The sequence below is a fragment of the Hylobates moloch genome, unplaced genomic scaffold (assembly GCF_009828535.3).
Source record: "Hylobates moloch isolate HMO894 unplaced genomic scaffold, HMol_V3 SCAFFOLD_21, whole genome shotgun sequence".
NCBI classification, from domain to species: Eukaryota; Metazoa; Chordata; class Mammalia; order Primates; family Hylobatidae; genus Hylobates; species Hylobates moloch.
Window position 1 is genome coordinate 12988559 of NW_026652296.1, and position 21292 is coordinate 13009850.

General features: G+C 52.1%; 1 protein-coding gene across 5 annotated transcripts in view; it reads left to right on the forward strand.

Moving 5' to 3' along the window:
- The first annotated feature begins 326 nt into the window (after positions 1-326).
- The window catches only part of SULF2 (sulfatase 2), a 132339-nt gene continuing 111373 nt past the window's right edge, over positions 327-21292 (forward strand). Inside the window, exons 1-2 of one of the 5 annotated variants that reach the window (XM_032142954.2) lie at positions 1411-1609; positions 2773-2842. Coding sequence is in view for 2 of the 5 variants with exons in the window: in XM_032142950.2 (XP_031998841.1) it covers positions 776-915 (140 nt within the window). In the remaining 3 variants the exon portion in view is untranslated. Of the gene's footprint in view, positions 916-1012; positions 1123-1410; positions 1610-2772; positions 2843-21292 lie in introns of those variants that run through there. The other 4 variants (XM_032142950.2, XM_032142951.2, XM_032142953.2 and 1 more) reach the window with 4 other exon arrangements.

A 21292-nucleotide genomic window follows, 5' to 3' on the forward strand; every position in this document is an offset into this window, starting at 1 on the left:
AGCACCCATAATTGTGTGCTCTTCGAACAGTTACTAAACCTCTCTTGGTTTCCATGGTAAAACGGGCATAGTAACTGTGTGAGATTGTCACAAGATTTAATAAGTTACTGCTGCTTACAAGTGCTTTCCCACAGCGGCGTCTGTTTCCCCTTAGCAAGCAACTCGGCTGTGTTTTCTGCAGCTGCTGGTGGGTTCTCTGCCCGCTCTTTGCCCACCCGCGTCAGGCCGGTCCCCCTCCGGCCTCTTCTGTGGCGCGAGGGACAGCGGAAACCACGGTAGACAGCACCCCCTTGAGTCGAATTCCTCCCCTTTCGGAGGAAGCCGGTTTCTCCTTTCTTTGCTACTCCCGGGCCATTTCTGGGCAACAGCTGCTATTTTCACTTGAGCCCAAGTTAATTTCTCGGGGAGCTCTGGGGCGCGCACAGGCAGCTCGGTTTGCCCTGCGATTGAGCTGCGGGTCGCGGCCGGCGCCGGCCTCTCCAATGGCAAATGTGTGTGGTTGGAGGCGAGCGCGAGGCTTTCAGCAAAGGCAGTCGAGTGTTTGCAGACCGGGGCGAATCCTGTGAAAGCAGATAAAAGAAAACATTTATTAACGTGTCATTACGAGGGGAGCGCCCGGCCGGGGCTGTCGCACGCCCGGCGAAACACTTGGCTCCCTCCAGCTTCGAGAAAGGAGAAGAAGAAAGAGGAAAAGAGGCAGATTCACGCCGTTTCCAGCCAAGTGGACCTGATCGATGGCCCTCCTGAATTTATCACGATATTTGATTTATTAGCGATGCCCCCTGGTTTGTGTGTTACACACACACACGCACACACGGCTCTGGCTCGCTTCTCTCCCTCGTTTCCAGCTCCTGGGCGAATCCCACATCTGTTTCAACTCTCCGCCGAGGGCGAGCGGGAGCGAGAGTGTGTCGGGTGAGTGTGCGTCTGTGTGTCCCGGCGAGGGTGCGCGCTCGGCGCCGGGAGCGCGGCCAGCTGGGTCCGGAGGCATCGGGAGGCCGAGAGCCGCCAGGACCCCAGCTCTGCGTTCACTGCCCCGTCCGGAGCTGGACTTCGGGGCCGGGGCCGTGCGCCGGGGACAGGCAGGGCTGGGTCGCAGGCAGCGCGTCCCCCGAGCCGGAGGTAAAAAGCGCTAGGGCGCGGAGGGCTCGAGGAGGGCACCGCGGCTGGGCCCCCCGGCGCCCCGGGCCCCCGCCGTCCGCGGCTCCCGGCCCGACGCTCCCCGCCCTGGAGCGAGCCCGCCTCCCCTGCGCGGAGGCCGGCGGGCAGGCGAGCGGGGGGCGGTAGCGCCGTGCCAAGGGGCTGGCGGGGCAGCACGGCCGGCCGGGCTGGGGCGATTTAAGAGCGGTCCCGGCGGGGCGCGGAGCCGGACTTTGGCTGGGGCGGCGCGCGGGGCGGGGGCCGGGGGCGGTGGCGGCGGCGCTGAGGGGCGGGGAGGAGGCAGGAGGAGGAGCAGCAGCGCTCGCCGGGGGATGCAGCGGCGGCGGCGGCGGCGGCGGCAGCAGCAGCGGTGGCGGCGCGGAGTCCCCTGCGCCCCGCGGCCCGGCCGGGCTGCGGCAGAGGCGGCGGCGCCCCGCTCCGGGTGAGGCTTCCGGGGCCGTGCGCGCTGGTGAGTGGGGCGGGGGGGGGCAGGTGGGTGGCTGGGGGACGCTGGGCTCGGGCGGGGGCTCGCGGCGGCCGGAGCCTTCCCCGGCGTGAGCCCGGCCGCGAGCGCCGCCCAGGTGAGCCGGGGCCGGTCCCGACCGCCCGGCTCCGGCCCCAGCGCTGCTTGCGGAGGGGGGACCCGGCGGGCGGGAGGGAGGCCCCGGCGCCGGCGGGCCGCAGGGGGATGACCTGTTTGACCCCACTGGCGGGCGGGCGGGCAAGGACTTCCCGCCGCGCCCGTGACCCGCGGACGCGCCGCACCGAGCCCAGGCGGCCCCGGGGGAGGAGCGCGCCTGGGCCCGCCATCCGCAGGGGCATGGCCTTGTTGACCCTTAGGGTTTAGACCCAAGGGACCAGCTAGAAGCCAGCCCACGTGGGGCTTGTCCGGGCAGGACTCGGGGAAGCAGTGGGCCGGATCTTCAGAGTGATTGGAAACTCGCAGACACCGAAAGGACAAACAGGATCGAAAAGGCAGACTTCCTCCCAGGCCAGGGCAGAACCAGTTTCCATCGCCGGGCGGAGAGATGCTCCCCTCCCCGGCTCCTCGGGATTTCAGAAGTCTAGCGGTGAATTCTAGGAGTGCACTTTTCCAAACAAACATTCCTTATAGTAGTTCGTTCATTCGTTCTACAAGCATTTCTGGAGCACCCCCTCGTGCCAGGCACCGCGTTCTGTTCCAAGGAAACGCGGCTGAACAGGATCTGGCTCCTGCGCGCCAGAAGCTGCCGGTTCACTGGGAGGGCAGCAGGGTAGAGAGATGCCGTCTCGGGGTGGAAGATGGAAAGGGAAGCCTGCAGTCCTAGTTTGCACACTGGCCTCGGTCCGCAACTCCCCACCTGCACGCAGTAGGCCCAGCACACAGTAGGAAGAGCAAGCCAGACCTGCTTGTGACGACCCCCTCCTCCTCCTCCCCCTCCTCCCCCTTGAAAGCTTTGATTGATTCCCTGCCCCCCTTTCTGGACAGTCTTCCTGCAGCTTGTTTTAATCACTTTTTGAGTTAAAAGTCAATATTTAATTAACCAAGTAATTACATTCAGCTTACGTTTCAATCTGGGTATTTGCTCATCTGTGCGTGTTGGGACTCCCGCCCTCTCGCCCCTCCATCTGTCCCCTGCCTGTTTCCCACAGGGTCCACCCCCACTTTTGGGGCAGAGACGGGGAGGCTGCGCTGGAGCAGGTTGTCAGGGGGAGACAGCAGGTGAGACGGGCTTTCTCTGGAGGACACCCCTGGATCTGCGCGCTCTCCGGATTTCAGCTTGTAGTGAATAGTGAAGGTGATTTCTTGACTGAGCCTCTGCCTCCCATTACAGAACCACCAGAGGGTTATAATTAAATTAGAGCCAATCGTTAAGTATAGGAAGGGGGTAGGGAGGACAGAACGAAGGCCCCTTCCCTGTAAGAGATGTTCTCCCCAGCTTCGTCTGTCCCACATCATAGAGAAGAGAAAACTCATCCAGACAGCCTGTCGGGTGTGTAATTTAGCCTTCTAATAAGCAGCTTGAAAGGCGAAGGTGGTGGGCTTGGCGGATGGTATGTTGGACCTTTGTACATGAAGGCCTCTTCCTTTCCCAGCCAAATTTATGTACATAAAAGCCGTGATGTTGGCATCACTGCTGTAGCTGAGGGTCAATGTGGGTTTGGGGTTTGAGCTTTGTGTGTACTTCTTGGGTTTTTTATTTGAATTTATGGCTTTTTCTGAAACCCTAATAACATGTTAAATTTTCAAATTTGAGAGTAGAATGATGAGTTGATTGTAAAAGTCTGGTCTTGGAGGAGGACAGTATAGCAGTGTGTGTGCGTGAACGCGCGTGTCCCCCAGTTCAGCTGCTGTCCAAAGAACCCAGTTGATATGCAGTTTCACACCTGATTTGAACCTGATTTGGGAGATTTCCTTCTCACTTTTTCTGGCACTGGTTAGTTTATCTGCTTGGGCCTGCCTCAAGAAGGCAGCCCGGTTAACCAGGCAGAATATCACCCAACTCTGTCAAGCTTTGGCCGTTATCTGATCTTAGACTTTAGTCCTGCAGGAGTCCAGAAGCCCTGTCCTACAGAAAAAGATAAGCATTTCTGACCAGCGCATAGTTAAAAGGTTTAGTCCAGACTTAAGAGAATTGATAACACTTAAGTAGTTTTGTATGGGCCTGATCTGAGGCATTGATCTAAGCCCTTATACCTCACTCATTAAATCCACACAAACACCCTATGAGGTAAGTACTGCCATTGTTGCCATATTAAAGACGAGGAAACTGAGACACAGAGAGGATTGTGACTTGCCTACAGCTGGTCACAGGTAGAGCTGGGATTCAAGAGGCCCTCAAGCTCCGGGGTCCACTTGGAACCACTGGACTCTCCTCCATGACCTTGGCCTTTGTCCCAGATGTAGAAGAAACACATATGCAGGGGAAGAAAACACCTTCAGACAGTCAAACTTTGCAAAGTAGAAGGCTCTCAACTTTCCATAAACCCCCACTGTTCCGACAGAGAGTCCCGGGTTTGTATTTGAGGTCTTTTGCCCCAAGGAAAACATGTGCCTGCCTGGTGCTTTTTCTTCTGCTTGTGAGCAGACACACCGTCCCCTCCCCCAGTCAAAATGCAAAGGGAAACATCAAATGCAGCTGATGGAAAAGCCAGGGGAACCGAGGTGAGGATTTCAGCCCACTCAGAGCACAGTGGCCAGAGGGCAAAAGCTCTCCTAGAGGTGAGACCTTCCTGTGGTTGGTGATGGAGTCTCGTTGGCCTGGCCCTGGGGGTGGTGCCAGGGTGTTCTGTGTCAGGCCTGGGCGGATGTGGAAGATGGGGGCCTCTCAATGCTGACCTGCAGGTGAGAGGGCCCTCCCTGAGACCTGCTTTCTCTGGGCCTCCTTGGAATGGGCCTTGGTGGAGATCTACAGACAGCCCCGGCCCAGCCGGATTGAAGGCACTGTCTAATTGAGAGAGCATTAAGATCATTATAATTAATTGGCATCCTGATAAATGGCATGGTTGCCTAATTGGGGTGGTTGCTAGGGAACGAGGCCTCACTTGGAGCCTAAAGGGGAAGAGGCGCTGGGCTGGCCACAGTTGGGTGTCAGGGTACAGAGCCAGCGGTGAATGGACCGGAAGGGAGAGCAGTCCATCCGTATCTGCTGGCGTTTACTGAGCAGCTGCTGTGTGCAAGTTGCAAATGGAACATCAGTTAGGGGTACTTGCCTAGAAGAACTGTAATCAGGTTCCTTTCTCTTGCAAGCAACAGAAAAAGAGAAGAAAAAAACTCAAGCCAGCTTAAGGAGAAAAGAAGTGGACTTACTGGTTTTCATAACCAAAAGTCTTAAGGTGACTAACTCTGGCTTCAGACACAGCTGGACCCGCAGCTCAGAGTTTGTAATGAGAATCCATTCCTATCCACCCACCGCTCCTCTGCCTTCCATGAGGCTGATGTCTCTCTCCAGCTCTGGGCCGGGCAGTCCCTGGCAGCTGTGGGCACCATGGCTAGGAGAGCCAGACTGCCTGGCTCCCTGCCTAGCAGTGGGATCTAGGGCATGCTACTTAACCTTTCTGTGCCTTGATGTTCGCATCCAACAAATGATGATGATCATAGCACCTGTCTCCTGCTTACGGTAAGCATGAAATGAGATGATCAATGTCAAGTGCTTAGCAGGGCATCTGACCCAGGTGAGCCTTCAGTAAGCATTGACTGTTATCATAACTTAGGTGTCAGGACAGATGTCATGGAGCAGAGGGGTCTCATCCCCTCTGGTTTAAGCCCAAAAGGAAAGAACAAGCCTCTGATCTGGCAGTGCACACCCGAGCCCCATGGTTCCCTCTGATTGGATTGTTTTTTGTCCAAACCAGTCACTGGCTAAGGAAATGAGTTGCCAACAATTGGCTTAAGCCAGACTCACAGGCCTCTCCCTGGAGCTGGATGGAGGCTGACTGCTGAGACCCCAAAGCCTGGAAGAAAACAGCATGGGGAGTCCCCAGTGAAAGGGAAGCCCAGTTGCTGGAGAGGCAAATGGCCAATGCCTGCGATGATGGGCCACTAATGTGAGCAGTGCTGGCCAGATGGACCCAACTTCATTTTGGCTAAGGTGGAGACTGGGGAAACACGCTGCCTGGGCAATGTCTCTCCCTTCCACCAGGGCCAGCAGGCATCAAAGGCCTGACTTTTCTGCCTTACTGTCTGAAGGATGGGGCCTGGCCTTGATCCTGTGCTTTTGGGGGGCCAGGGGCAGTGTTTGTCTAACCTCCCACCATGAGAATCATCTGGCAGTATTTGTGTGAAAAGGCAAAGACCAGATCCTGTTGAATCAAACTTCTAGGGAGGGTCCTGGATGCTGGGGGGCATGACCGGTGTGTCATGTGTATATTCTATATCAGCAGGAGGCTTTGGGGAAGAGGGCTCTGGAGCGTGAGCCCCTTTGTCTTCCTGCCTAATGCAGGGGCTGTCAGAAGGCAGGGAAAATGCTCTAGGCCTGGCGTGCTGGCTCATGCCTATAATCCCAGCACTTTGAGAGGCCGAGGTGGGAGGATCCCTTGAGGTCAGGAGTTCGAGACCAGCCTGGCCAACATGGCAAAGCCCTGTCTCTACTAAAAATACAAAAATTAGCCAGGTGTGATGTCATGCCTGTAATTCTGGCTACACAGGAGGCTGAGGCACCAGAATCGCTTGAACCCAGGAGTCAGAGGTTGCAGTGAGCTGAGATCACACTACTGCACGCCAGCCTAGACAACAAAGCGAGACTCAGTCTCAAAAAAAAAAATTAAAAGAAAAATGACTGCATGATGTGATGGGGTGGGAGGCAACTCTAGGCAGGCTGTCAGGGGAGGCCTCTGTGAGGATGCGACCTTTGAACTGTGACCTAGATTTTAGGAAGGAGTCCGCCTTGGAAAGATCTGGGGGAAGAGCATGCCAGGTAGAAGGAACAGCTAGTGCAAAGGCCCAGAGGCGGTGGGAGGGGCCTGTCCAAGACACTTGCTCCAAACACAAATAGAAGTCAAGTGGGGTAGGCCGGGCACGGTGGCTCACACCTGAAATCTCAGCGCTTTGGGAGGCTGAGGCAGGTGGATCACTGGAGGTCAGGAGTTCAAGACCAGCCTGACCAACATGGTGAAACACCATCTCTGCTAAAAATACAAAAATTAGCCAGGCGTGCTGGCACGTGCCTGTAGTCCCAGCTACTTGGGAGGCTGAGACAGCAGAATCACTTGAACCCGGGAGGCAGAGGTTGCAGTGAGCCGGGATCACACTTCTGCATTCCAGCCTGGGCAACAGAGTGAGACTCTGTCTCAAAAAAGAGAAAAAAAAAAAAAAAAAAAGTCAAGTGGGGTGGAGGGTCAGGAGTAAGTGGGGGAGGGCACGTCAGAGATGAGAAATACAGGCCATGCTAAGAAATTTTAGACTTTATTTTAAATAAAATGGACAACTCTCTGGACACGGTGGCTCATGCCTGTAATCGCAACACTTTGGGAGGCCAAGGCAGGTGGATCACCTGAAGTCAAGAGTTCAAGACTAGCCTGGCCAACATGGTGAAACCCCATCTCTACTAAAAATACAAAAATTAGCCAGGCATGGTGGCGCGCACCTATAATCCCAGCTACTCGGGAGGCTGCAGCGGGAGAATTGTTTGAACCCAGGAGGTGGAGGTTGCGGTGAGCTGAGATTGTGCCATTGTACTCTAGCCTGAGTGACAGAGCAAGACTCCATCTCAAAAAGAAAGAAATAAAAAAATAAAATGGAGAACCATTGGAGGGTTTTAAGTCAGAGAATGATATGATTTGTGTTTCGAAAAGATCCTGCTGGCCCCTGTGAGAGGCATGCTGTGCAGATGGAAGTGGGGTCACCGGGACTGGTAGGCAACTGGGAGGGCCCGAGAGTGGCTTGGACCATGGTGGTATCGATGGAGTTGGAGTGAAATGGGGATTGGAGATGTATTTTGGAGGTAGGGCCCACAGGACTTCCTAGTGAATTGGATTACAGAGTGAGGGAAAGGGCTTTGATTCTCAGCTGAGGGTGATTTTGACACCCAGGAAACATTTAGCACTATCCGGAGACAGTATAGGTTGTCCCAACTGGGGAAGGGTTGCTGCTGCCTCTAGAGGGTAGAGGCCAGGGATGCTGCTAAACCTGCAATGTACAGGATGACCCCACAATGAAAAATGATTCAGCCCAAATATTCATGGTGTGTCCTGCCAAGGAGTCAAAGGTGACTAGGGAGCCTGGTGCATGGTGATTGCTAAATAGGGAAGATAGGAGAGAAGGTTTTGGGGAGGAGGAGTGATCTGGAATTCCGATGTGGAAATGTTGGGTTTGAGACGAACCCCACCTGGATGTCTGAAAGCTCAGTGGGTGGTGAATGTGGATGTCTGCAGCCGGTCGGGGCTGGCAACCTAAGTTTGGGAGTTATGAGCACATCGATGTTATTTTAAGCTGTGGGACTGGACGTGATCATCCAGAGAGAATGTGTTTTGTTTTCTAGTGTGGTTTTCTCCCCCCAACCTCCCCCTAATGTGTGTCATGAATCTATTGGATGAATATTTTTAGCACATCCCACATGCTCACCTCTCTGACGTTTCCAAGAAGTTCCTGAAGGCTCGGGCTGAGCTTCTCCTTCTCCATCACCTGGTTTCTCAGTGATTAACAGACAGAGCTAAATATTCATTGCTCTGCCACAGATGCCCTTGGGAAATTGTTTAAGGTCATGTGGGATCTCGGGCCTTGTAGGCAGCACGATGCCTTCTGGGTGGAACAGCTGTTGGCATGGCCTTCAGAGCTTCTCCTCCAGCCCAGACCAGGGCTTCTTGGAATTCTCTCTAACCAGAACGTTTTGAATTCCCCACGTTCTCTTAATGTGATTCCAAAGCACACGTTGCCCAGTGGCCCTGACCTCTGCCATGGAGCGTCATCTTATAAAAGGCCTGGCCCACTGCTCTGCACACCTGGGCCCAGTTTGAATCTTAGATAAATTCTATCCCAAACTCAAGAGTTGTTATGGCCAGGTCTTGTGTGTGTAAGTTGGTGGACAGGGCCATCCCCAGGGACCACAAATAGTACCAAAGATGTGTTTGGCCATGTGGAAGCCAGATGTGTTAGGGGAAGAATGTGGCCAATAGCTTTTCTTATTGGCTCACGGTCAGGACCCCAGCGGGTGACTTAACCCACCTCAGTAGCCAGAGAAGAGGAGCTTTTTTGTTTTTGAGACGGTCTTGCACTGTCACCCAGGCTAGAGTGCAGTGGCGCAGTCTCAGTTCACTACAACCTCAACCTCCCAAGCTCAAGTGATTCTCCCACCTCAGCCTCCCAAGTAGATGGGACTACAGGCCACCACACCCAGCTAATTTTTTATTTATTTATTTATTTATTTTTGGTAGAGATGAGATCTTGCTATGTTGCCCAAGCTGGTCTCAAACTCCTGGGCTCAAGCGACCCTCCAAAAGTGCTGGGATTACAGGCATGAGCCACCCTGCCTGGCCTGGAACTTTTTGAAAAGAGATTGAAAAAACTGTTAGCTCACAGAAGCCCTGGAGATGTTCCTGCTTGGTGAAAATCAGACCATCTGAAAGCCACATTTCTGGTCTGCCCTGGAGACAGATACTATCCATAGACTTCTGACTGCAGGCCACTTATCTGGATATTTCAGAGACCAGGAAAGCCTACTATAATTCTTAGTAGCTTAGAGTCCTGATCATTTGAATGTGAATTGAAATGGTTTCCTTATGAGGAATCACATTTCTGACTGACAGTGGCTGATGCAATAGAAACATTTAATTCTCACGTAACACCAAGTCCAAAGCGGGAATCCAGGGGCTGGTTTTTCAGTACAACAGTGTCATCCAAGGTCCCAGGATCTTTCAAGCCCCTGTTCTTCTGTCCTCATCATGTCTTTGGGCTTATTGCCTCATAGTCTCAATATGGCTGCCACAGCTCCAGACGTCGCATCTCCCTGCAAAGTGGGACTATAGGACAGGACTTCTTGCTGTCTCTCTTTTAATCAGAGAGTAAAATCCTTGCTAGAACACTCCCACCCTAGCAGACTTTGCTTTCTGTTTCATTGGTCCAGGGTTGGGTTTTGCACTCACCTCTAAATCAAACACTGGGAAAGGGCCTGGCTCCTTCCCATCCTTCAGGTCTCAGCTGAAATGTCACCTCCCTAGAATGCTGGAAGGACAACCTGTTTTATGTTTATAACACTTATCACTCTCTGGAAGTAGCCTGGTTTGCTTATTTGCCCTTTGTCCTCTCTCCCCTCACTAAAAAGCAAGCTCTGTGCTTGTAGGGACGTTGTCTTGTTCATCGCTGTATCCTCGGCACTGAGAACCAGGGTGGCACTCTTTGGATACTCAATAAATATTTTTTTGAATGAAGGAAGCAAGAAAAGAAAGAGGCTTAGAGAGCTACAGGCAGATCTGGCTCGCGTGTTTGCTCGAAGGTGACTGTTCAGGGCAACGATGTCAAAACCTGTTAGTCCTTCGCAAAAAGCTAAGCAGGTGGCTGGGAGGATTGGTTTCATACACACTTGCTCCCCAGTGCCAGAGCTGGGGTTTTTTGCTAGCATTGCTTGCAGAGGAAGGATTGTCCCCTTTATGCCACGGCAGGGACCTCATGGCCTTGCAGAAGGGCTGGTGGAACCCCCCACTTCTGATGACTCTTGGGCCAAGCTAGTCTTCCAGGTCAGTGGTGTGACATTCTAATGAGGGCTCTTGGGTTGAATATTTCTGCGTGTGCCCTTGAAAAGACAACTCCCTTCCTGAAAGAACAGCTGTCACAGCCCAGGAGACCAGCCTCTTTAACCTCCGCTCTCCAACCTACCCTCCTGAAAGCTCACATTTACCGAGCACTTTCTACAGGCTGGTGGTGGTTTAAGTGCTCACTCCTGTGAATGTGTAATAACTCAGCGACGTGGGGATCTTCCAACCCCGTTTTACAAAGGAAGAAAGAGACACAACGAAGTCTCCTTGCACTGCCATGCTGGTAGAATAGGACATCACAGGCTGCCTAACCAGGGGCTGTGTTCAGCTCACAGAAATGTTTTGTTTGAACCTTTTAAAAAGTTGTCAGATTTGTAACAACGAGATTTCACATTTTAAAAATCTGGATTTTTAGCTTCTCCTGAAAAATGGGGAGATGTGGTCCCCACCATTCCCTATAGCCTGAGATTGTGAACCAATTCATTTGACTTTTTTCATTGCACTTTCCCTCCTGTTTTTCTCATTGTGGAGCAATATTTCTCTGTTCTATCTCTACCAAAAGTGGCCAGATGAGAGCTGGAGAGGAAGTGGGGTGTGGAGTTTTCTTACGGGTCCACTTCACCCATTTACATTACCTGCCTGGCCCACGTAGGCATTTGAGTTTGTCTCCCGTTGTGACAGTTTGTACCAAACGGTTACACTTCCAGGGACATTGTAAGTGTCCCTAGACACTTACATTGTACATTGCAAGTGTGTAGTAATAATAATGTCTAATATCTGTTGATTACTTTTTGCCCAGCATTTCATCATCACAGCAAGCCTTTGAAGCAGGGACTAATATCATCTTCACTTTATCAGTAAGGAAACTGAGGCACTGTGTGTGATGCCCTCACTAGAACAGGAGGTCCTGAAGCTTGTTCATCTTTGTACCATCCGTGCTAGGCTTACTGGCTGTTTGAATGAATGATTAAAGGAATGAATGAATGATGTTCTCCTCCAAGTGTTCATTAGCCGAGGAGGCTGAAAGTCTTAACCTCATAGTCATTTGTGACATTTCTGTTGGGGGAATGGGCTCTGATCAGTGTCACTGAGGATTCTTGGGTTGTGTTTCTGCTGTATAACAAACCACTCCAAACTCAGTGGTTTAAGGTAACAACATTTTATTTTGGACGATTCTGTGGGTTGACCAGGTGGTTCTTCAGCTTCATGTGATATCAGCTGGCAGATCTAAAACAACCCCATTCAAATGGCTGGGAGCTCTTGCTGGTCACCAGATGGGAGCTCAGTTATTCTCCATGTGGGCTCTGCCTTATGGCTACTTGGGCTTCCTCGCAGTATGGCAGGTTCAGGGTAGCCCGGAAGAGTGCAAAAATGAAAGCTGCCAGGGCCTCTTAAGGCTTAACCACAAAACTGGCACAGCATCACTTCTGCCACCTTCTCTTGGTCAAAACAGGTCACAAAGCCAGCCCGGTTTCATGAGGTAGGGCCCACACAAGGGTTTGAATACCAGGCAGTGTGGCTTTTTGGAGTCCACCAAAGTACCCATTCATCACAGACTGCAAGTAGCAGAGCCCAACACTTACTACCTCAAGCTGGAACAGGGTTTACTGGGGGGCTCAGGACAGGACAGGACAGGAACTGAGGAAATTCTGGGGACCTTGGCACAGGAGTTACTAGCAGCCTCCTGAAGGAGGGTTTCCATCCCAATGTGACAAATGCACCCTTGCTTTTTCTTTCTGCCCTTGACACTTTATTTGACAGTTGGGGACATGGTGAGAAAGTCTAATTGGCCTTGGTCACATGATCACCCCTTGGCAGAGAGGATGGGGGCATCTTGGCAGAGGGGAGGGAGTCCTCAAAAGGAAGCTGGGGTGCTGTCAAAAGAAGGGGACCAGATGGACAAAAATAGTTAGAAATCTCTGCACCGCCCCTGCATAGGTGACTCCACCCCTGGCAGAGCAATGAACATTTTAAAACGAATGAATGGACTTTGAAAGTCCAGTGTAAGTGGAATGCCCAAACCTGTGTGGCAGCTTCTCCAGCTCCGGGGCCCCATAGCCCAGGTGCTGCTGGGGGTCTGGAAGCTTCTCTCCACTTTATGGGGCAAAGTCAACTCCTAGAACCCCTGCCATGCCTCGATTTCCCTCTCCAGAAGATGGGGGCAGTTTGCTTCTGGCTCCTGAAAGGAGAGCATGCGTGGTAATGAGGGACCTGGGCTCAATGCCTGCAGTCCCTCCTCCCAGACCCCGCCTCGCCAGTGAGACCGCCTTCCACCCCCACGCCTGGTGACACCCAGTGAGTCCCCGCGGCAGGGGAGGCTGCTAGTAGGAAAAACTGATCCAGACTCATCCCAGCTCGCAGAGCCTCTGACCGGGGCTTTCCTCCCACTTGCCGGTCTATTTCCGGCTGCTAATTAGATTGCACAGCACACCACGTTGGGAAGCTGACCTGTCGTTCCAAAGGCACTCCACTCGCATCTCCAAATGTAGCGGGTGATTTGGTAAAAGTTGCTTCTGACTCCTTACCCTGGCTTCTGAAATAATTGTAAGCGTCGGGCTGTTTCCAAGGTGAGCTAATGAACAGCTCATCTGCTAATAGCAGGGGCAAGCCGGCTGCGGACGGCACGCTCGCCTGTGGATTGGGTGAAAAGGAAAGAAGTAATTGGATTATTAATACCAAGCCTTCAAAATACCTTTTATTCCTTTTATATTCTTCTCGAAGGAAACGACAGTCTCTGGAAACATAAATACATGTTCTGTGGGGGTAAGCAGGGCTAAGAAAATGTGGGGCTGAAAAGGGGGAGGGGGTTAAAAAGGTGGAATTGTCAGCCCTCACTGTGGCAGTCTACACTGAGAACCAGCCCACAATTAGGCGTGAATAATGACTGTGTTCAAGTCGGACTTTATTGCTTTTGGCCAAAGGCCTTTTGCAGAAATAACTTTGTAACTCCCTGCCAGGGAAGCTTTTGTCCACAGCTGAAACAAAGGAACAAAGAACAGAGGTGGGAATTTCTGTATCTGATTTCTACTTCCTCTAAACAGCCAGAAAGGACAGTGGGTGTGGCCTGCCCAGAAGGCATGGGCTGGGGCAAAGGGGTGTCCAGCCTCCTGTGGGCCACACTGCTGTGCTCCGCTGTACCATGTTGGTTTCATTCTGCACATTCCCACCCCAGGGCCTTTGCACTTACTTCCTCCGTTGCATAGAAAGCATTTTGCCCACAACTGGCTTCTCGCCTACCTCTGCTCTCAGCTCAGATGCCACTTCCTTATGCCACCTCCTCATGCCAGAAAGGCCTTTCCCAATTTACTGTCCATCCTATCACCTGACAACTTCCTCCAAAGCTCTTAAGACAATCTGAAATTCGTCTTCATTCATTCATTTTCTCCTCCACCAAGGTGTCACAGCTCCGTGAGGACAGAGGCCTGGCCTGCCTTATGGCCACTGCTGTTTCTTAGCATGTGGCACATAGTAGGTGCTCAGGAAGGATTGGATAGCTTGGAAGAGTTGCACATAGCTCCCAGGCCAAGCTTCAGCGGGGCTTTATGGAGCCCACTCAGTGCTTAAAATAGGTTGAAAGTTTTTACTTTGGAAATGGCGTTTCCAGTGTAGTCCAGGCACCACCCTGTCTCTTATCCTAAATCTAGGCCACTTCACTCACTCAGGTCTCCTGCCTGACCCTTGGACACATTTGCATATTTGTCCCTGCTTTAGACAAAGGCCACTGCAGACAGATATCTCTCTCCAAAGGTCACCAGACAACATCCAGACTTCTTGCAATGCAAAGTCTTGTGCCAGACAGCTGGCCTCCACCAACCAGGTCCCGTTGACTGGATCAAGGTGTAGTCTTCATCTTAGCAGCCCCCGCACAGGGCGTAAATGGTGTTGATCTCAACATAAGCAGGTCATGGCGGGAGGAGGGTCGGGCAGGAGACCTGAGTGAGTGAAGTGGCCTAGATTCAGGATAAGAGACGGGTGGGGCCTGGACTACATTGGAAACGCCATTTCCAAAGTGAAAACTTTCAACTTTTCCTTTTCTGCTCTCCTCCAAGCCTCTGGGTCATCAAGGAGGGAATCGCATGAACTCCTCCTTCATAGTCTTCAAGGAGACCTACTCCCAATGTAAGGGGAACTGCAGAGGCCTTGGCAAGCAAGAATGTAACCACAATGTCATTGCCTTTATACTGTTGCCATCTAAGTATGGCAGGGCTTCTCACCTAGGGGCAGTTTTGCCCCCTCGGGGGAGGGACATTTGGCAGTGTCTGGAGATATTTTTGATTGTCACAACTGGGGTAGGTGCTACTTGCATCTAATGGACAGAGGCCAGGAACGCTGCTGAACACCCTGTGATACACAGCACAGTCCCCCATCAAAGAATGATCCTGCCCACGTGGCAGTAATGCCAAGGTTGAGAGACCCAGGTTTATGGCAATGGGTGCTGGTTCCTCCAAGATAGACTTTTCTTTCTAAATAAATTTACTGAAATAAGGGAATGAATGAATGAATGAATTTAGGCCCAGATTTGGGTATCCTACTTAGACCAGACTTTTTAAAATTCATTTATTCTGAGACCCTGTCATATGGGATGGAGCACAGAGGGTAACGATCAGCCCTGTCGTCCCTTTCGGAGCAGATCAGGCTGTACCATTTGCCTCAAAATCAGGAGCCCCTGCCCTGGAAGCTGCCATCTTACCAGAAACTTCCTGGGGAGCTGCCTGTAAAAAAACTCTAGCAGCAGTTGATTCTGGCCCAGGTGGAGAAGCTGTGTTATCCCAGGTGGAGTTCCGGCAGGTTGGGAGATGTTTCCAGGTCTCCTGCCCAGCCAGGCATGATTAGCATCCTTCCCAGCCTGGCCCTGGAGCCCTGGCCCAGCACCCCCATTTGAAGCCTGCAGAGCGTCATCATCACCGCCGCCCCCCCCCCCCCCAGCCCCCGCCCCATCCTGCCACTGACAAGCCAATACCTGCCTGATGAGAGGGGCTCCCAGGGACAGCAGCCTTCCCTCCTGGACTCCAGGGCAACCTCTATGTTGATGGCGGCTTTGAGCACAGGGCTCAAGGGCAGAGCCTGAGTTGGAAAATTTCTCGCCTCTGCAGAAGGGAAGAGCTGGGGGAGTTTGGGGCCTTTTCCCCAAATAAGGTCTTATTCTTCTGTGGGGTTTTCTGGGTTTGTTAGGTGGCTTCCTTTCTACTTAAAAATAAGCTGGGGGTGGTTAAAAAATGGGAAGAAATCAATGTTTCCAGCGTACATAGAACTGAGCAGATGTGTTATCTAGAATAAGGAGGAGAGGTTGTTACTGTGACTCTAGGTCCCAGTACTAGCCCTTCAGTTCACCCTTCTGCCCTGCTCAGAACCCCCTGGACCTGACATCGTGGCTTTAACCCACTTGGGTCATGTGAGAAGGAAGAGTGCCCACCCAGGACTTTCCGAGGCTCAGGGATTCTTTGAAATGGGCGTGAGCACAAACGCCCAACCCTGACAGCCAGGGATCAGATCAGGTTTCACTTCCTAAGAGGGACGATGTACTGCAGGGGAGGCCCACGTGGCTGCCCCAGGCCTGGCCAGCCTCTGTGACCCAGCAGGACCAACTGTTTTCCAGGATGGCCACACAGTACCCTGCAGGCTCATCCATGGTAGGACCTTGATGCTCCTCTGTCGAGAGGTGGGTCTGTGTCCCCTCCCCTTGAGTCTGGCCAGACGTGTGTAGCCCTGGTGGAAGGAACACCATGGGACAGCAGAAAAGATGAGGCAGCTCCCCCTGGATCACTGGGACCCTCACTGTTGTGTAAGAAATCAGACCCCACTGCAAGGCTGCCATGCTGTGAGGAAGCCCAAGCCACACTGAGGCCACATGGAGGTGCCCACTCCGCAGCCCCTCCCAAGCTCCCAACCGACTGCCAGCAACAACTGCCAGACAAGCCAAGGCCCTGCTGAGCCTTCTCAGTGGTGGCCTCAGATGTTACAAAGCAGAGACCAGCCCTTCCTGCCATGTCCTGTGCAAGTTCCTAATCAGGAGCCTCTGAGAATAAAAGAAAGATTTTAATTCACCACTAAGTTTTGCGGTAAATTGTTACACAGTATTAGTAACTGGAGCATTCAGCCAATTCCAGTCTTTCCACCGTGCAGTTATTCATTCATTCACTGAACAATATTCAGAAACCATCCACCTCTTGCCCCTTCCTTGCTCCCACTTAGTCATCTCGGTGGCCTCCCTATGCCTACCCTCATGCCCTGCAGTCTGTTCCCTTCACATAGTCAGAAGGATTCTGTTAAAACCTACATCAGGGCTGGGCATGGTGGCTCATGCTTATAATCCCAGCTCTTTAGGAGGCTGAGGTGAGAGGATTGTTTGAGTCCAGGAGTTCAACACCAGCCTGGGCAACATGGCGAGACCTCATCTCTACCAAAAATTTAAAAAGTAATCGGACATGGTTGTCCTCACCTGCAGTCCCAGCTGCTTGGGAGGCTGAGGTGGGAAGACTGCCTGAGCCTGGGAAATGGAGGTTTCAATGAGCTATGTTCGTGCCACTGCACTCCAGCCTGGGTGACAGAGCAGGACTCTGTCTCAAAAAAAACAAACAAACAAAAAAAACAGAAAAACTACACCAGATCACATCACCTGCAAGCTAGAACCCCCCAGCCCCCTTCACTCAGCTCGGCGCCGCCATGCTTGCCCCCTTTCCGGCCTTCCCTCAGGCATCTTCCTACCTCAGGACAGTCGCGCTTTCTGTTCCCTGTGCCCAGGATGCTCTTTCCCTAAATATCCAGAAGGTATGTTCCCTCCCCTCCTGCAGGGATCCACCCAATTGTCATCTCTCAGGCCTTTGCTGCCCACCCTATTTAAAGTTACCCCCTCACTCCCTAGCACTCCAGCCTCCCTCCTTAGGACTTGATTTCCTTGGGACACGTTGCCACACGTGCTGTGTAATTTATTTTGGTGTCTGATCCATGAAGGATTGTTTTTCCTGATTCCCAGCACTGAAGAATAGGGCCGGGAGCATAGTAGGTGCTCAGGAAATCTTGGTTGCCTATCTGGAAGAATTAGTACTTCGGCTCTGCCAGGAGCTGGGGCTGTGGCGTCAGGCAACCAAGAGACAGCCTCTGCCCATGCGAGCTTCTGGTGGAGGGATGATCCTCTACAAAATAAAAACCCAGGCCAGGTGCAGTGGTTCACGCCTGTAATCCCAGCACATTGGGAGGCCAAGATGGGTAGATCACTTAAGGTCAGGAGTTCGAGACCAGCCTGGCCAACATGGTGAAACCCTGTCTCTACTAAAAAAAAAAAAAAAAAAAAAAAAAATACAAAAATTAGGCAGGCGTGGCTGGGCACGGTGGCTTACGCCTGTAATCCCAGCACTTTGGAAGGCCGAGGCAGGTGGGTCACGAGGTCAGGAGATCGAGACCATTCTGGCTAACACAGTGAAACCCCGTCTCTACTAAAAATACAAAAAAATTAGCCAGGCGTGGTGGTGGGTGCCTGTAGTTCCAGCTACTCAGGAGGCGGAGGCAGGAGAATCACTTGAACCCAGGAGGCGGAGGTTGCAGTGAGCCGAGATCACGCTACTGCACTCCAGCCTGGGCGACAGAGTGAAACTCCATCTCAAAAAAAAAAAAACCCACAAACTCAGGCCAGAGAGTAAATAGAGGAATCACAAGTTATAAGTGCTCTGAAGAGAGCAGTGCTGGGACTGGGGGTGGGAGTGACAGAGCAGGGCCTGCTTCAGGGACAGAGGTCCAGGGAAGGCTCAAATCACAGCCAGGGTGGCCGAGTCAGGTCCAGAATTTGTGATTCCCACACCCACGTTCCTTCCGCTTTTCCGCACTACCTTCTCTTATCAGTTGTCAAAGAAGGATGGGCGAGTTGGCCCTCAATGAGGCAGAGAGTTGGGCACAGGCCCAGAAGGCCTAGCGTGGGCTGGCAGGCCATGCCCTGAGGCCTCTGTTCACACAGGCACAAGGTGGCCCGGAAGCCACTTGAGTCAGCCCTTTGCCTCCAGCCCGCCCCCCTATTTGGGTTCATTTGGTTGCAAGTGACAGAGCAACTAGGAATGACCTAATTGAAAAAAAGGAATTTCAGTCCTGATCTTGGAAGAGTCAAAGTATGGGGAAACTGACCTACAAAGAAAACAGAAACTAGTTAAAGAGAAAGAGGAATTTATTGGGCCTGAAACAAAGAACCCAACCCAAATCTTCCTCTTTCAGGCTGGGCTGGATCCAGGTGTCCAGTGCTGTTAAGTCCCAAGTATGGTGCCTTTCACAGCACTGCTGTGTTCAGTGTGCTGGCTTCATTCCCAACCCCACTCAAGACAAAGTGGCGTCGCTGTCTTCCTTGGTCCTCACATTGGAACCACATGGAGTGAGTTGGCCAGTTGTAAAGACTGGATGCCTCTTCCTGACCAGTCAGGCCAAAGGGCCTGGATTACTCTGGCCCGTCACTGAGGCAAGGGGTGGGGAGGCTCTGATTGGCCCAGGTCTAGGATCCCACGATCTAGCATTGTAGCTCCAGAACTGGAGCCTAATTTGAACTTTGTGGACCAAGGGTGGGGAGAAAAGGATCCCCCAATTGTTTTTTTTTTTTGAGACAGAGTCTTGCTCTGTCGCCTAGGCTGGAGTGCAGTGGCGTGATCTCAGCTCAATTCTCCTGCCTCGGCCTCCCGAGTAACTGAGATTACAGGCACATGTCACCACACCTGGCTAATTTTTGGTTTTTTTTGAGACACGGTCTTGCGCTGTCGCCTAGGCTGGAGTGCAGTAGCGCAATCTTGGCTCACTGCAAGCTCCACCTCCCGGGTTCACGCCGTTCTCCTGCCTCAGCCTCCTAAGTAGATAGGACTACAGGCATGTGCCACCACGCCCGGCTAATTTTGTATTTTTAGTAGAGATGGGGTTTCACCACATTAGCCAGGATGGTCTCGATCTCCTGACCTCATGATCCACCCTCCACGGCCTTCCAAAGTGCTGGGATTACAGGTGTGAGCCGCTGCGCCCAGCCTAATTTTTGTATTTTTAGTAGAGACGGGGTTTCACCATGTTGGCTATGCTGATCTCAAACTCCAGACCTCAAGTGATCCACCTGCCTTGGCCTCCCAAAGTGCTGGGATTACAGGCGTAAGCCACCACACCCGGCCTCAGATCCCCAAGAAAATTGGGAGCTGTTATAGAAAGGAGGTGAGATAATCCTGGGTGGCCCAAACCTAGCAGAGAACACAAGCCAGCATTTATTGGGCACTTGCTGCATACAGACCTGTTGAAAGGCTCCGTGCATGTTAAACCATCCACTCTGTAGGCAAGTGCTGTAGGTGTCCTCATTTTCCAGATGAAGTCACTGAGAAGACGAGGTTCGGATACTTACTTGCCCAACCTTTAGTAAGTGGTGGAGCTGAGATCCAAACCCAGGCAGGCTAGCTCTAGATCCTACCCCTGTCCTACTCAGCATGTTCCCTGCTGCATTTTCCCCCAAGTAAGTATCAGGTTGTTTGCGTACCTCTGTCCACTCTGTTTGTCAGCTCTGTGAGAATCAAGAGTTTTGTCTGTTCTTTTTTTTTTTTTTTTTTTTTTTTTTTACTGATCATGAAACAGTACAAGGCAAGTGGCAGATGCTCAGGTATTTGAGGGTGTGAATTATATGGCCTGTCAAACATCTACCCACTTGACATACAAAACATTTTGGTTCTCAGTCTCCTAAGACTTGAATATATTGTTTTTAAATTTCCTTTGTGCTCTAACTTTAATCCATGGCCACTCTGTTCTCACAGCTTGCCTGTGGTTTGCCATTATTTCCAGTCCTCTTTTCTGATCGTTCTCACATGTAGCTGGAGTCTTTCAGCTCCAGCTTTTCCTATGTTGACTTAGAATATCACTTCCAGAAGGGCAGGGAGTTTTCTTTTCACTGCTTTATCCACAGTGCCAAGAACTGTGCCTGGCACACACGAGCCTTCAGGAATTTCTTGTTACATCAATAGTTAGGCAGGTAACTGGGTTCCTAAGCCCTGCATTTTTGCCCTACAATCTTTATGCCCTAATTTCCTTTCCAGATCCTGAGCCTTTGTCTTGAAACCTGATCTTTCCCTCCTCCCTCTGAATGACCCTTCTATTGTCGCCTGCCCTGTTCTTGAGAGCCGGCTTGGTTCTCTGCCTCCATTTGGAAGTCCAAGAACAGGCAAGGAGAGCCACAAGATGGCCTGGACCTAGGTAGGGGAGACAGGGAGAAGCTGTGGCCCATAGGTTACAGGAGCTTCTGTCCTTTCTTTGACGGCCCCAAAGAGGAGGAGAGAAGGCTGGAGAAAGCCTGTAGCCAGGAAGAAGGGGAGACCCAGGGGAGTGTAAAGTTTAACAGATGTGCATGTGTCATCCCCTGTCTAGACAGCTTCTGGGCTTGTGAGGTTTGGGACCACACTTTTCCATATCCCTCCAGGGGCCTCTCTCTCTTTCCTCTGCCTGCTCTTTGCCCAAACTGTTTCTCCTGCCTGAAGCATCCTGTCCTCCACCATCCTCTTCATGGGCTATCCAAGTCCTGTAGATTCTTCAGAACTTTGCTTCTGGTAGGCTGCTCAGTTTATGCTAAGTACTCCTCCAGGAAGCCCTCCCTGACTGCTCCCAGGCCAGCAGTTTCCCCTTTCCTCTTACTGTTTATGCAACATGCTTAACCTCAGTCCGTTGTATCACTTGTTGCTTTCCAAGTCAGCATAAGTGTCAAAAGAGTAGGCTCTGGGGTCAGAAAGTCTGTGTGCAAATAGCCATGCTGGCTGGCTTTGTCTGTCACTTGGAGGTGGCACATCCAAGTGAACCTCCCAGGGGACAGGGAAGAGTGGATTACTGTTGTAATTGGGCAGGGTTCTCCTATCACTGAACACTGTGCCTCACATATAGCAGGCCCTTAATAAATATTTGTAAAGTAAATGAAGGAAGAGAGAAATGATCAGGCTCCCTGGACCACCTGGGGAGGCCCCCAGGTCTGTTGCTGGGCTCTGGCCCCAGCCCATGGGAC